A 17,453-nucleotide genomic window follows, 5' to 3' on the forward strand; every position below is an offset into this window, starting at 1 on the left:
CAAATAATATTTCTAAATACATTTATTGTATTTATATTTCCAAATAGATTTATTGACTTTATATAATATTTAGGTTGTTTTCAGGTTGGTTGTGACACCTTTTCCAAGTCATCTCAACGGTAAAAAGTGTCCCAATCACCCTGAATTCCCCCCTATATAAGATATGATCCAACTGTACCATTGCTTTTCTGTACTTCTTTATATTTATTTATTTTTTACTTCCTCATTTTTGTTTTTTGTTTTTGTGGAAATAATACATACTTCTGCATGCATTACAGAGATCAGGAATTTATTCTGCCAAACTTCCTTGTGCTTCTTAGTATAAACTCGGCCATTATATTGTCGGCCATTCTTTCATCAGTCTTAAAATCAACTCACTGTCATATATCTAATTTCTATTTATTGTGATGTTTGTAAATTCAAATGAAACCAAAAACCATTACCATTGTTGTCATCTTGCTGGTAAAACATTAGCCTGACTACGTCAGACTTCGTACTTACGCTCAATTTCAGTTCGCTTCTGTACTCAGTCTGAGATAGCGACCTATCTCCCCGTTTTCCTCCGGCTTCAAAACAGCCGGCCAATCAATGAACAGAGGGCGGGCTGAGAGCCGTGACGTAGACGCTGATTGTACCGTGGATGCATAGATTTACTTCACATAATCTGCAAAAGTCGTTCACAGCCATGTTCAGTCCGGTATCTCGTTCGATGGTTTTGTTTTCGCATCATACATGTGTTTACAGTGGAAGTTTGATGCGGCTGAGCCTGCGCATAACACACGTCATAACCAAACGTTATGTGATTGGCTTACGGGTAACCAATGATTTTAAACTTCAGACAAGCGCCCCCCCGCGAGAAAGAAAACGCTTTTCAATTATGCCCTTCCAGACTCTGTCTACGAAGCAAAGCGAAGTAGCAGAGTGTGGTATTACCAGGCTAGTAAAACATTGTTGCAATATTAAAGATCTTATGGAAGGTTTCAATGTCTTTAATAAGCTGATACACAGTCTGTTACTCAATGTTCACTCTGATGTGCCACCGTTCAGAGTATATAATGTATTGACTTCCAGCTGATATGACGTGTGCTAGGGGGAGGGTGGTATCCGAAAACCAGTCAGTATCTGGTGTGACCACCATTTCCCAGACGCAGTGCAACACATCTCCTTCACATAGAGTTGATCAGGTTGATGATTGTGGCCTGTGGAATGTTGGTCCACTCCTCTTCAATGGCTGTGCGAAGTTGCTGGATATTGGCAGGACCTGGAACACGCTGTCATATACGCCAATCCAGAGCATCCCAAACATGCTCAATGGGTGACATGTCCGGTGAGTATGCTGGCCATGCAAGAACTGGGATGTTTTCAGCTTCCAGGAATTGTGTACAGATCCTTGCAACATGGGGCCGTGCATTATCATGCTGCAACATGAGGTGATGGTTGTGGATGAATGGCACAACAATGGGCCTCAGGATCTCATCACGGTATCTCTGTGCATTCAAAATGCCATCAATAAAATGCACCTGTGTTCATTGTCCATAACATAAGCCTGCCCATACCGTAACCCCACCGCCACCATGGGCCACTCGATCCACAACGTTGACATCAGCAAACCCCTCACCCACACGACGCCATACACACTGTCTGCCATCTGCCCTGTACAGTGAAAACCGGGATTCATCCGTGAAGAGAACATCTCTCCAAAGTGCCAGACGCCATCGAATGTGAGCATTTGCCCACTCAAGTCGGTTACGACGATGAACTGCAGTCAGGTCGAGACCCCGATGAGGACGACGAGCATGCAGATGAGCTTCCCTGAGGTGGTTTCTGACAGTTTGTACAAATTCTTTGGTTATGCAAACCGATTGTTGCAATCGGTGGCTGGTCTCATACGATCTTGGAGTTGAAGATGCTGGATGTGGAGGTCCTGGGCTGGTGTTGTTACACGTGGTCTGCGGTTGTGAGGCCCGTTGGATGTACTGCCAAATTTTCTGAAGGAGAGCACTGCCTTCTCTGCCTTTGGAGATGGCTTATGGTAGAGAAATTAACATTCAATTCATGGGCAACAGCTCTGGTGGACTGCATCCTGCAGTCAGCATGCCAATTGCACACAAAACTTGCGACATCTGTGGCATTGTGCTGTGTGATAAAACTGCACATTTTAGAGTGGCCTTTTATTGTGGCCAGCCTAAGGCACACCTGTGCAATAATCATGCTCTCTAATCAGCATCTTGATATGCCACACCTGTGAGGTGGATGGTAGAGATGCGCGGTTGGCGGTTACAGCCGCGGACTCCGCGGATAAACCGCGGATCGGGCGGATGACGTGACGAAAAAGAATATTTTTATTAAATTCGGGCGGGTGGCGGGCGGTTGAACCAATCAAATGAAAAATATAAGTATACACCAATCAGCGGATGGCGGGCGGGTGCGGTTTTGAAAATTGGTCAAAAACGTTGGTGCGGATGGATGGCGGACGGATGATGAGTTTTGTGATGCGGTTGCGGATGAAATAATAGCCCATCCGCGCATCTCTAGTGGATGGATTATCTCGGCAAAGGAGAAGTGCTCACTAACACAGATTTAGACAGATTTGTGAACAATATTTGAGAGAAATAGGCCTTTTGTGTACATAGAAAAAGTCTTAGATCTTTGAGTTCAGCTCATGATAAATGGGGGCAAAAATAAAAGTGTTGTGTTTATATACAGTGGATACGGAAAGTATTCAGACCCCCTTAAATTTTTCACTCTTTGTTATATTGCAGCCATTTGCTAAAAATCATTTAAGTTCATTTTTTTTCCTCATTATTGTACACACAGCACCCCATATTGACAGAAAAACACAGAATTGTTGACATTTTTGCACATTTATTAAAAAAGAAAAACTGAAATATCACATGGTCCTAATTATTCAGACCCTTTGCTCAGTATTTAGTAGAAGCACCCTTTTGATCTAATACAGCCATGAGTCTTTTTGGGAAAGATGCAACAAGTTTTTCACACCTGGATTTGTGTATCCTCTGCCATTCCTCCTTGCAGATCCTCTCCAGTTCTGTCAGGTTGGATGGTAAACGTTGGTGGACAGCCATTTTCAGGTCTCTCCAGAGATGCTCAATTGGGTTTAAGTCAGGGCTCTGGCTGGGCCATTCAAGAGGAGTTGTTGTGAAGCCACTCCTTCGTTATTTTAGCTGTGTGCTTAGAGTCATTGTCTTGTTGGAAGGTGAACCTTCGGCCCAGTCTGAGGTCCAGAGCACTCTGGAGAAGGTTTTCGTCCAGGATATCCCTGTACTTGGCCGCATTCATCTTTCTCTCGATTGCAACCAGTCGTCCTGTCCCTGCAGCTGAAAAACACCCCCACAGCATGATGCTGCCACCACCATGCTTCACTGTTGAGACTGTATTGGACAGGTGATGAGCAGTGCCTGGTTTTCTCCACACATACCGCTTAGAATTAAGGCCAAAAAGTTCTATCTTGGTCTCATCAGACCAGAGAATCTTATTTATCACCATCTTGGAGTCCTTCAGGTGTGCTTTCATGTGTCTTGCACTGAGGAGAGACTTCCGTCGGGCCACTCTGCCATAAAGCCCTGACTGGTGGATGGCTGCAGTGATGGTTGACTTACTACAACTTTCTCCCATCTCCCGACTGCATCTCTGGAGCTCAGCCACAGTGATCTTTGGGTTCTTCTTTACCTCTCTCACCAAGGCTCTTCTCCCCCGATAGCTCAGTTTGGCCGGACGGCCAGCTCTAGGAAGGGTTCTGGTCGTCCCAAACGTCTTCCGTTTAAGGATTATGGAGGCCACTGTGCTCTTAGGAACCTTATGTGCAGCAGAATTTTTTTTGTAACCTTGGCCAGATCTGTGCCTTGCCACAATTCTGTCTCTGAGCTCTTCAGGCAGTTCCTTTGACCTCATGATTCTCATTTGCTCTGACATGCACTGTGAGCTGTAAGGTCTTATATAGACAGGTGTGTGGCTTTCCTAATCAAGTCCAATCAGTATAATCAAACACAGCTGGACTCAAATGAAGGTGTAGAACCATCTCAAGGATGATCAGAAGAAATGGACAGCACCTGAGTTAAATATATGAGTGTCACAGCAAAGGGTCTGAATACTTAGGACCATGTGATATTTCAGTTTTTCTTTTTTAATAAATGTGCAAGAATGTCAACAATTCTGTGTTTTTCTGTTAATATGGGGTGCTGTGTGTACAATAATGAGGAAAAAAAAAAGAACTTAAATGATTTTAGCAAATGGCTGCAATATAACAAAGAGTGAAAAATTTAAGGGGGTCTGAATACTTTCCGTACCCACTGTATATATAATATAATATATATATATATATATATATATATATATATATATATATATAAAGTATATATATAAAAAGTATATTCTCTAATGTGTATATACAAATATTAATTTAATGTGAAGTTGATAAAAACATGCAATCCAATATATGGTGATAATATAGCATAATGAGAGATTTATAAGGTGACTTTTTTTTTTTCTTTTTTTTTTTGGTAATTTTTGACCGGGAACACCACAAGTGTGACTTTGTGCTATTTTGTACAAAATAAAAGCATTTCAAAACAAACTTCCTTATTAAACATTAAAGCAAACTAGTGTGATGATAAAGCAAAAAAAAAAAATCCATATTTTGTTGAATATTGACAAATTTATTCACAAATGATACTTTTTTTACTCCAATAATGATTCCAATATATGGTGATAACAGCATATAGCGTAACAAGAGATTTACAAGCAATTTTTAAAAGGTCGGTCATTTTTGCAGATTTTGATTTATTTATCTACAATGTCACTAATTTGTTTTAGAGCATGAGGCAGAGGAGAGAGAGAGGAAAGTAAACTATTTTGGAACTTAAGAGTGTGACTCTGACAACATGGGTGGCATGTGATGTTTACTCCCTTTCTTGCTAGCCCTGGCACAGCAGACACATCAGCTCTGGGCTATAAATCCAGTTCCCTTTCGAAAGGTAACTCGCACTGCGTCGATTGACGCTTTGGGGAACGCCTCAGGCATGACAGGTGTCTGAAACTACTATCGAATCACAGCAATCCTATTGACCGGGCGACAGCCCATGACAAGCCCTGCACAAGGGTTAATATCAAACCTATCGAGACTTATCGAACACCATATCATAATATCTCAGTTTATTAATTTGAACTCTGCCGACACAGAGACTTTGTTTTTTTAACAAAGGCTGGAAAGACCGGTAAGGCCAGCAACGAATTTCAGACATAAGTTCAAGGCTCACTCTGTGATTTTTAGTTAAGGCTGTAACCCTCAACAATGTACCTCAATACATGAGCTAAAGTGCGGGGATTCATTTTTTGAGAGAATGCAGACTCTTGTGTTTCTTTTGTCCTATTTGACACTTGTTAAAGCAGGTAAGTCTATTTACGTCTATTCTTTTTCTTGTGATTGTGATGTGCACATTGCATACTATTCTTGGGCACTTATCAATTCTCCTGCCTCTAGCTAAATTCCATAAAATAATGGGTTTCATATTGCAGTTAAATCAAATGAAAGGTTCAGTTATATTTTTATTTACAATTAACTGTTTCAATATATTCAGCATGTTCTATTTAATCTGAATTGGTCAATTTATAGACAAATAGACATTTTTTTTATCCATTTATATATATATATATATATATATATATATATAAAGATTTGTTTGACACTCATTTGGCAGGTTTCACAAACAAGGCTCAAGCTAGTCCCAGACTAAAATGCATGTTTGAGCTGTCTGAACTGAAAGCAACTTGCAGTGACAAATCTTAAAATATGTCAGTGCCATTGTTTTGTCTCAAGAGCAATGAGCAGTAATGTTTGTTTTTATTACAGCACATTGGACTACTTGCACTGAGCTTTGTGACGCACTTCCGTTTGGAAATAGTACATCTAATTTATTTCCGGTTATGTTTACTTTCAATGTACTGTGGTCAATGAGTTGAACAAACGCCACCTAAAATGAGTGTCTGCAATAAGATTTAAAAATTTGGAAAATTTTATTAACAGGAGAAGGGATATTCTGATGTTTACTGTGTGCAGAATTTTGAAGTTGAAGTTTTAATCCAACCTAAGCCGATCTGAGAAAGCTGCCACTGTTAAAAATACGCCATTATTTCACCACAGGGTGACCTGAAGTGTCAATGAAGTGAAGCGCTGAAGTGTATGAGAACAGATGAATAACATCAGTACGAACCACGAACATTTATTTATTTGGATTAATTATTTGAATCTTTCTGTGTCACTTTTCAATGTCAATCTTTTTACTATTTACATGTTTATGCCCAAAATTCTTAATTAATATTCAAAGAAGTTGTGGAGGATTACTATCCTTCTCCTAGCCCAGCAGCGAGTGCTCTTCCGAATGAGCAGGAGATGGCTGATGAGGGTGGTGATAATCAGGTAGATTCTGAACCCTCTCAGCTGCAGCCGTGGCAGCACATTAGGGGAGAGATCGTTCGCCGTAGGCTTGACGATCGGTTTCTCCCCGGCCATAAACCACCAGCTCAGGTGAGCCTTCCATTCCATCTCCATACTGAGATCGAGAGGGCATGGAAAAACCCATATTCTGCCCATATCCACCGACATCACCGGGCTAGTTTCGCTGATGTTGAGGGGATAGGAGAACATGGGTATGTGTCGATGCCGCCCATCGACGAGTCGTTTGTGAACTATCTGGCGTCTGGGCGGGCATCGACACTGAAAGCTCCAACCCTGCCATCCAAACCGTTGAAAGCAACATCGCGTTTGAATTGCAGAGCATTCATGGCAGCGGGTCAGGCCAGTGCTGCCCTGCACACCGGGGGGCTCCGAAAACCAGTAGGTATCTGGTGTGATCACCATTTGCCTCATGCAGCTGTCCAGGGAAGTAGATTAGTGTTGTTCATATAATTTGCAAATTATATTATATTACACTTAGTAATGCTTTGAAAATGACCACATTTCTGGAGGGCTCTTAAGAGACTGAAATGGATATTTTTCCTCTTTGACGTCACAGTTCAGGATAGTCATTAATGGAGGCAACATAGGAAGCCAACAAGGTGTGATTGGAGACTTAGGCTATATTAATGCTACAAACAGGCCTGGGATTTGGATGAGTGTGCTGTCGTGTTGTTAAGACAAATTTTTTCTGCGGTTGCAGAGCTTGTGACATCTGGTGCATACTTATGGGGAGGAACATGAGGTACATGATTTGTGTACTTCGTCCACCACTGATACTCAAATTTAAATGAAAGTCCTTTGCACATTAGGCACAACAAATAGGCTAAATGATTTATAATAAGGCCTAGCCTGCTATTTCTCAGTACAGTTAAAACTTTTTTTTTTTTTTTCACATTACAGAACTGCGAACTGGGGTTGGGGGCCCTAAATGAGCAGGTCTAATAGAGTGCATTAGCGCTGGCCCTTTTTCAGCGGCGCTGGTTCCTGAAGTATTTTTTCCTATGAGTGTTTTTAGCTACGAGGTGAATCGCAACATTACAATTTGATTTGAAACAAAAAAGTATTTGAAAATCGGGGGAAAAATACAAAGGTACAAGACTGTGTACTTAACAGTTTTAGCGAGGGAAAGAGCTACAATCCCATGCAGCATTGGGAACAGCATAATCAAATAAAAAATTATGGAGAAACATAAAACTACTCATTTACAAATGTTGATTATATATAAAAATATATTTTAAGTTTATGCAAAATATGCATATACAAACATTTTGTGAGCAGTGCTTCATGGGAGTGGGCGGAGCTAACAAGATCTTTTAGCACATGTCGCTTTTTGTACAACATCATGGGTAACAGTTTTTCACCAGGAATTCTGCTGTTAAACCATTATTAACCATAAATAAGCTGAAATAATGCAGGCTGATGTCTTCAGCAGAAGCAAATACCATTGATTAACAATCTCGTAGCTCACAGTATCTGTCTATAAAGGTTTATAAGTTGCTGTTCAAAATGAGTTTCCATATGGATATATGTTGAGTTTTTACTTCTGAAACCTGACTGTAGCATTTTATTCATCATAGTTTAGCAAAGTTAAGAATCTGTCTGCTAGTCAGAAGATGTCTTAATTGGCAGTGTTATCCTTGTCCATGTTCCCACAGGTTCTCACTCACTGATGGTTTTTGCCACATATATTGTTGGACAGACACAGTTTCCTGAGTTCACTGTTGTGCTGATGTTAGATGATGTGCAAGTGGTGTATTATGACTCAACATCATGGAAAGCTGTCCACCACAGTCAAAGTAATTCAAATGATGACAATGATGGTGGTGATATATTTAAAGATATTTTTGACATCATGAAAGATCGAACATTTTATCTTAAGGAACACCAAAATTGCACAGATGGTAAGTCCAAGCCTACATTTTGGTATTACCAGCAATCACCTTTATGTGCTTGTATTGCAGCATATTTGTTATAAAAAAAAAGAAAAAAAAAAGTTAAGCATACTCTAATTTCTGACAACACATATTAGTTTAGCTTCTGATAAATGTTAACAATATGATTGAAGAAGCAACATCCCAGCTAACAAGGAGCTTTGTCAGAACTTTGGCTAATGTTTGGCCATTTTTTTTTTTTTCTGAAACTTTTAGTTGGACGTTCTTCTAACATTTTTTTAATTATATTTTTTAAAAGTTATTGAATGTTCAGAGTGCATTTATAAGTCATTTTCCCAAAATGTTCACAGAATGATAAAACAAAATGTTTCCTTAACATTTGCATAATTAATAATGTAAAAAAAAAAAAAAAAAAAAAAAACTGAACTTGACATTTTGAACATTCAGAGAACATTCAGAAATGACGTTTTCATAACAATGGTAACAATAGGAAAAATTTCCTTGAACATATTTTTGTTAGCTGGGAGATTCTATTCTATATTCATAAAAGTGTCACTGTATTATCTTAATGTCAGTGAAGGCTAATCTGTTGTTACATTTTTCCCCATCCATTTTAAGGTTTACATGTTTATCAGAAACGTGTTGGATGTGAATTGCTTGACAATGATCAGCCAGGTTTATTTCTTTCATGGGATGCTTTCAATGGACAAACTACTGAAGCGTTTACCTTTTCTGTGGTAAATAGAACAATGCAAATTGATTTACCATGGATGAGAATAAAAGGCATGGGTCAGATGGAATGGCTTCAAGTGAAGGGTCTGTATGAACATGTTTATCATCCTGTTTGCATGAAAACTTTGCGGAAATACCTGGAAAAAGAAAAGAACACTGTGATGCGAAAAGGTGAGTCAGAATCAAGGTGCATTCACTCCAAGGCACTATATTCTTCTGTTTATTGTAAGCACACACTGTAGTTTTGTCGTTTGCTGCTTTAAATGCTTAAACTCTTTAAAGTAGGATGGATTCTGATTGGCTGCCAAGGTTTTTAGCATTCATCAGGAAAATTGTTCCCTATCGATATGGTTCACTTATATTGCGTCGTTAGACACTATTGGGAAAACTCCTTTTTCTCCGAAAATTGAAGCCTTTTATTGAACAATGCAGTGCAACTGCACAAGCTATAACAGTGCAGGAATCTGCACAAGCTTATTGGCTTAGCAGTTGGAACTGCATGAACCTATTGCGATGCGGTGTATCTTTGCGAACCAATAGGTGCGCATCCCGCCGAATTGAGCCCGCCAGATTGGGCGGGGCATCTGCCAATAAAGCTAGCCCACTCGCCATAGGATTCAGATTTTATTCTCCTTCAGCGACGATCTTCACATCGCTTTGATTCTCCTGCAAGAAAGCCTTCTCGCTGTCGGACGAAGCCCTAAGCAGCGGAAAGAGCTGAATCCTCGCTTTATAAACAAGCAGACTTCAGCGGCAGGCAGCCTGACAGATCAGCGCGCTCACAAGCAAGCTGACTCGGCACTGCTGACAGCTGATTCACTGTTCCGCTGCAGCCATCAGGCGAGCATTAGCCCCTCTGCACCCGTCTGACGAGCACAGTTGCCTGTCTGGGAAAATCCCACACAGAAGCTACGCTCACAGAGACGAGCTGCTCTCACTGCAAGAGTATGTCTCTCTCCTCTCTCTGCTCGTGGATCGTTTTCTTTTCAGAGAGTGGCTCCGCTCTTCGCGATCTCCCATTTCTTTCCTCCCAGGAACCTCAGAATAAGAAACAGCGGAGCCAGAGGACTGAGCGATCGGATATGAGTGAGCTCAAGCCGGTGCAGATCCCGCTTGCTTCACTCTCTCCACAAAGAAAGATTTCTCCAGTGCTCTACACCAGAGGAGCCCACATGAAGCCGTTTAGATGAGTGGTTCCAAGGTGCCCCCTACTCGGCCCGCCTGCGTACTTCTACCTCCACCGCTCTCACCACCATCAACGGTGCCATGGAGAAAGTCTACGAGATGCTGTCTCCTCTAGAAAAAGCTGTTGCTGAGCACCTGTGTCTGCCCACTGCAATTGGATGGAAGGCCAAAGTAGCTCACCCATCCAAGCCCTGCAGGACCACTTCAGCCCACGCCAGTCGGGCCTATGCGTCTGCTGGCCAAGCGGGCTCTGCCCTTCACACTATGGCAGTCCTCCAGGTGTTTCAGGCCAAACTCCTCCGCTCCATGGACGAGTCTGGACCAGACCCAGCCGAATTCTGTGACCTGTGCTGTGCTACAGACCTGACCCTGCGCACCACGTAGACCACCGCCCAGGCTATCGGAAGAGCCATGACCGGCCTTGTGGTGTTAGAGCGCCAATTATGGCTTAATCTCATGGAGATCAAGGACGCAGACAGAACTGCCTTCCTCGACTCCCCAGTCTCCACCACTGGTCTCTTCGGCCCCACGGTAGATGGCTTCGCCTAGCGCTTCACTGAGACACTGAAGTCCTCCCAGGCCGCCACTTCCTGCCTAAGCGCTCCTGCTCTGCAGCTCCGAGTCACCAGAAACCCACGCCGACTCAGCAGCCAGCTAAACCAGACGCCTGCAAGTGCTCAGCCCAAACCAGCGCCTGAGCCTCGACAGCGCCCCCACTCATCCGCTTCCTTTCTAAGCGCCAGGGCAACTCTGGACCTTGAGCCTCAGAAGCCATCCTGATCCCCAAAGAGGGGAGGGTCTCGCTGCTGCCGAACCACCCTTCAAAAAGTCTTGTGTTTCCCTCCTAACACCCTGTTCAGTTCCGAATGTTCCAATTTCAGAAAATGGGCCTGTTCGAGTTCACGCACCCACGCAATTGACCGCTGTTATAGCAAACACAATAAAACACAAAAAATCCTCAGCACTTTTCCTCTTCCCAATACTATGGGCATCAGCCCCCTGCCCCAGTGCAGCGGGCCATCTCCAGTACTAATTCAGCCCCTAGCCTCTCGGCCCCTGCAGTACTGGCTGAAGCCCCAGCTCATGTTTGGCGCTCAGGTCGCCTACGCGTCAAGGTGGACCACGGCTGAATCAGAGCCCTGGCCCCTTGGAAGGACCCCAGTTGGTACCAGACTGGCGTGAACATGGGGATGGTCTCGAGGAGGAAGGTGATTTCAACAGATGCCTCCAACACGGGTTGGACTTTGTGCAAGGGCAGACCAACTTCCGGCTCCTCGTCGAGCACGAAGCGGCTGCATATCAACTGCCTGTAAATGCTGGCGGTTTTTCTGGCCCTCAAAACCTTCCTACCAGACCTGACAGGGCACCACTTCTTAGTCCGCTCGGACAGCATAGCAGTGGTGTCCTACATAAACCACCAAGGTGGACTCAGATCGAGGCCTCTGTACAAGCTAGCCAGATGCCTCTGCCCCAACACAACCTGCGCTCACTGAGAGCAGTGCATGTGCAGTGCATGTGTCCCCAGGGGAATGGGCGCTCCATCCCCAGACGGTTCAAAAGATCTGGAGTATATTCGGGAGGGCAGAGGTCGACCCATGAATGGCCCAGCCTCCCCCTTTGCGCGCTGCTCCCTTAGGTCATCAAACGGATCAGAGAGGACAGACGCACGGCCCTTCTGGTGGCCCCTTTCTGGCAGACCCAACCTTGGTTCCCCGAGTTGTACAGCTGCTAGGTTGATTCCCCTGAGGAAAGACCTTCTTTCACCAGGCGAAGGGGACGATTTGGCACCCCCAACCCGAGTTGTGGGCCCTCCATGTATGGCCCCTCAACGGGAACTTACGGACCTCCCAGCAAGAGTTCTAAACACTATCTCTGAGGCTAGAGCCCGGTCCAAAAGACGCATCTATGTCCTTAAGTGGTCTGTTTTCTCTGACTGGTGTACAGTCCGAAAAGAAGACCCGACTTCCTGTGACACCGCTGGTATTGTCTTTTCTGCAAAAGCTGTTGGATGCGGACCGCACCCCATCCATGCTCAATGTCTATGTGCTGGCCATAGCAGCATACCATGCTCCTGTGGCCTTCCAATCTCTAGGCAGGAACAACCTGATTGTTCACTTTCTAAAAGGGACCAGGAGGCTCCCATACTATGGCAGGAGGATCCCCTTACTATCCTCACATGGGACCTGTCGATGGCTCTAAGGGCCCTCAAAGGACCCCCTTAAAGCCGCTACAGTTGGCCGAGCTATGGCCTGTCTCGCATAAGAGCGCCCTCCTGCTAACTCTAACATCGGTCAAGCGAGTTGGCGACCTGCAAGCGCATTCCGTAAGTGCATCCTGCTTTGAGGTTTGGCCTAACGACTGTAAGGTCATCCTCAAGCCAAGACATGGCTATGTGCCTAAAGTGCTGTCTACTCTGTTCAGAGCACATGTCTTTTCACTGTCTGCTCTTCTCAATGCGGAAGATGTGCAAGAATTGCACTTACCCTGCCCTGTCTGGGCCCTTAAGAGTATATACTGAGCGCTCTGCCCAGTTCAGTCAGTCAGAGCAGCTCTTTATGTGCTTCGGAGGCCACACCAAAGGGCATCCGGTCACGAAGCAGAGATTATCCCGCTGGATAGTGGACACCATTGTATTGGCCTACGCTTCGATGGGCCATCAATGCCCCCATCGGTGTGAGGGCACACTCCACCAGAGGCATGGCCTCTTCCTGGGCGTGGTCCAGTGGTGTATCTATTGGCAACATCTGCGCGGCAGCCGGCTGGTCCTCACCGTCCACCTTCGCCAGGTTTTACAATTTGGATCTTTCTGCACTGCAAACACAAGTCCTCTCTGTCTAGCTGGAGTTGACCTCTGAGCGAGCTCAACCCGAGGATATCTCCCTGGAGGCTCCGGCCCATGGCTTGAGCCCCTTTCTGTCGGGCAAGTTCCCGCCTTTGTTTAGCCCTATTGCCCTCAAGGCCCTCATGTTCAAGTGTCTTAGGCTGGGGTCTCAGAACATTTGTCGTTCTGCCTTTTAGTACAGCTTGATTGGACTAGTTCCCCATAGCTTCTAACGATGCAATACAAGTGAACCGTATTGATCGGAAACGTACTTGGTTAGTCATGTAACTTTGGTTCCCTAAGATAATGGAAAAGAGTATTGCGTGGATGGCCATGCTATTATGCTTAAAGACTAGGCGATCATCACCTCAGTCAAATTAATCTGAATCCTATGGCAAGCAGGCTAGCTTTTTAGGCAGATGCGCTCAATTCGGCGTGATGCACACCCTTTGGTTTGCATAGATACGCAGCATCGCCATAGGTATGTTCAATTCAAACTGCTCAGCCAATAAATTTGTGCACTGTTATGGCTTGTGCAGTTGCACTGCGTTATTCAATAAAAGGCTTCAATATCTGGAGAAAAAGGAGTTTTCCCCCATAGCGTCTAATGACGCAATACTCATTCCCGTTATCTCAGGGAACCAAGGTTATGCGAGTAACCAAGTTCGTTCTGAAAGGGATTCCGACGATATTGTTTCTCTGTGCTGTTATCATTATAGTTGTGGTGTGGACTCTGCCATTCTTTTATATTTAGAACCATTTTTAGAACTTTATCATTATAGTTATCGTCCTTGGTGTGAATAGGCCTTTACTAAAAATAATAGTTCACCCAAAATTTCGGATTCTAGAAGTTGATCAGATTGTTTCAGTAGTTTATTATTTTCCGTACACTCAAAGTACAGATAAATAAGATATGAGAGGTATTGTTAAGGGCAGGAGTTTCAGTGAATAACTTGAATTATTCTTCAATTACTGTAGCCTATGTTTTGACAATACAGACTTGGATTATAGCACAAGAGTTGTATATGGGCTATTTGAGTTATTTTTTTTATAATTTTTTTGTCTTTATTAGAGCTTGACAGGCCATCACATTTTTTTATTCCAAGTTTAACTATTTATTTAAAATATAATTTGAGAATATGACCATACAGTAAAAAAAGCAGGACTGACCGTAAAGACTAAATGTTTGGGATGGTTCAAAATAAATCATATTACCATATGCATAAATGGCTGATGCATCGAATCCAACAGTAGGCCTATTGTCACAATAATACTATCCACTATTTTTAACATTCCTTTCAAAAGTGAAACCCAGAGTCAGAATCCTTAAGACGAAACTCCCGGACTCTCAAGGGCTTCAGATCAGCTGTCTGGCCACTGGTTTTTACCCCCGTCACATTAACCTGACCCTGTTCAGAGATGGTCATCCTGTGGATGATGATCAGATCAGAGGAGGAGAGATTCTGCCCAATGGAGACGGAACTTACCAGATGAGGAAGAGTTTGGTGATCAGCGCAGAAGAACTACGTGAAGGACGAAAATACAACTGCACAGCAAATTACCTCAACCTGGACAACAAACTAGACATTATGTTTGGTAAAGATATTGCCTATTTAATATATATATATAAATCATTAGTATATTCTTGAATACATGGACAATGGACCCATTTCCCATTTTCAAGGTTCTCAGAAGCGCAAGTCGTAATAGTTGGGTAAACTTCTATAGTGTTGAATGGGAGATGACAGTAAATATGATTTTGGTATTCCCATTTGCTCTAATATCAAAAGAAATAATCCATGATAGTGTTTCCATGACTTTCCAAAAGAGGGAAAAATATAGAGATCTTGATTACAGCCGTCAGAAGAGAATGATGAGAAATTTGCTGTCAGTCCTCAGTCGTATTAGAAACACCCTTGCAGCAGTGTAAATTTTTTATTTTTTTTGCAATTTACTGGTAATTTAACACAAAGTATAGCATTAAAAATGTATGTTAAATAAATTAAAAAAATGAAAACATGCAAAACTTTATTAGATTTCATATGTTGATAACTCTGGAAACGCATTATCACAGTCTGTGAAAAGGGTCCATATGCTGGTCTTTTATAGTGCCCCATTATGCTTTTTCAAATATTACCTTTCATGCAGTGTGTAAAATAGCTGTTTGTGAATGTAAAAGGTGTGCAAATTTTTAAAGATCAAAGTGCACATTAAAAAAAGTTATTGTCTTAATTAAATCTGAACTGCTGAAATGAGTCGTGCCATCTGACCAATAAGAGCAGAGTAGGCTAGCGGAAATGAGGAGTTTAGAGAGACCGAATCTTCAAACTAACCGTTTTTCGACGCAAATGAGGTGATGTGCAATGTATTATGAGAAAATGTAATTGTTTTTTGATCTTGGATGCATGTAAACCGATTGTAGGAGACCTCTAAAACAAAATTAGGAACCTATAAAATCGCATAATAGGGGCACTTATACAAAGCATCTCACTTTGTTTCAGCTGTAACAGTGGCAATCTGTTGTTGTTTTTTTCATATGTGTAATATAAATCTTAATAGTTTAAATATTTGTTTAACTGACTGATTTCCTTGGTTTTACCACAGATGAGGATCTGGAAATATCGGACTTTGGTTCCTCTGCTCTGTTTGTAGTAATTAGTGTGCTGGTGTTAATGTGTGTGGCTGTTCTCATCATTACTGCACTCATCATATGGAGGAAGAAGACATGTGCTGATGGTAAATGTTTTTATTCTTAATGTATTTAAAGAAAAGCAATCTAGTAAAGTTTATTACATCTGAGGCAAAAAAAAGTTCACCTTTATGGTATAAATCTTTTTCAGGAGTAGGCTCCAGTACTTCACATCAAAGTGAATATTCACTTGCTTCAAGTAAGTTCCTTAGAGTTTAACAGAAATGCATTAAAAAAACGTACCATAAAACATATATTGTTTTTTTTTTACTTTTCATATTTAGCAACAAAATAATTCAAAATTGCAGCATAATATTCTAACTTTCCATAATTTTTCTTTTCTTTTCAGCTTCAGAGCAAGAAACAACATGAAATATGAGCTCATTTTATGGCCCCAAATTATAATAGTTATAGAATTTCCTGCTATTACACATTTAGGCCTTATTTGCAATTGTGGGTTATGCTACAACGACAACCATCCCCAAGGTGATTAAAACCCAGAGAATGTAATGTTATATAATACTAAAGGCTTTATGATATATTAATGAAGGCATTGTACATGCCATCCGTTTAGAGGATTCCGCTATTATTTTATTTTTGTATTTTTTTCATTAAAAGTTTATATTTGTTACATGAATTTTGTTGGTTACCGGTTTGCACCCTGATCAAGCTGACGGTCGCATCAATTGGCGCCAGCGATCCAGAAAAGCGGACCCTGCTACTATGAGGGATAAGCGCTAAAGAAAAAGAATAATAATTTTGTTGGTTTCAATATCTATTTAAAGGTGGAAAAAAGACACCGTTATTTTTCTTGGGTTCATTTTGTACATCTCAAGAACCAGTCATTTTAAGAGTGCGCAAACCTTTTAGCCACTGTATTTGTAGACAAGTAAGCATAACTAACTAATGGCAATTAATAGATTACATTTTCCTTAAAATCATATTGATTTAAGAAGTTTTCATGGGATGCCCAGAGTTATTAAAATTTTCATGCCTTTACCTTTGTCTGTATCTATTTTATTTCAATAATAAATTATGATATTGCTACCCTTTTGGTTTGCCTTTTCATTTGTTCTCATGCTAATGACAGTGCTATGCTAATGTGTTTTACTCTGCTCTCTAATTGATCTGGAAGGCAACTGTAAGCTCGCGCTAAATCGGCCCAAAGTCTGGCGTCCGACCAGCGCGCAAGGTCTTAACGTGTTACTGTCCTTTTCTCGAGGCAAAGTATTTTTTGATTAAATGCAATATATTAATCATATATTTACTCGTTAATTCATCTGACTCCATAAATGAAAGGTTTTAATAATATCTGTGCCTCACTTAAAGTGAGCGAATGTTTGACTATTCCTTTTAACCATTAAATGAACAATGTCAAAATCAGTTAGAATAATCACATGTAACAATTTAATATTTCAGATATCAGAGATCAATTCCACAATCAATTCAAATATCTAGAACATGGTTGTACCAAATAATCTTACCCAGCTTGAATCTGAGATAGAGAGAGAGAAAGGGAAAGAGAGAGAGAGAGAGAGACCACCTATTCAACCCACGTCCAGCCAAAAAGAGCCCAGAGAAAGGGCGAACACCTTCCTTTATCCTGTTTGACCAGGTGACATGGGGGATGGGGGAGACCACCCTCAAATGGCTTCTATC

The 17,453-nt window shown here is 42.0% G+C and overlaps 1 protein-coding gene across 1 annotated transcript; it reads left to right on the plus strand.

The window, feature by feature from the left end:
- Positions 1-6,409: 6,409 nt before the first annotated feature.
- LOC311279042 (zinc-alpha-2-glycoprotein-like) lies at positions 6,410-16,166 on the plus strand (the record flags this gene model as incomplete). The annotated part of the gene is made up of 7 exons (XM_084390273.1): positions 6,410-6,857; positions 8,131-8,376; positions 8,986-9,270; positions 14,411-14,701; positions 15,710-15,841; positions 15,946-15,993; positions 16,144-16,166. 7 exons carry the CDS (start codon positions 6,410-6,412, stop codon positions 16,164-16,166), a joined length of 1,473 nt encoding a protein of 490 aa, XP_084246399.1.
- Between the last annotated feature and the right edge of the window lie 1,287 nt (positions 16,167-17,453).

Source organism: Rutilus rutilus, assembly GCF_951802725.1.
Source record: "Rutilus rutilus genome assembly, chromosome: 19".
NCBI lineage: Eukaryota > Metazoa > Chordata > Actinopteri > Cypriniformes > Leuciscidae > Rutilus > Rutilus rutilus.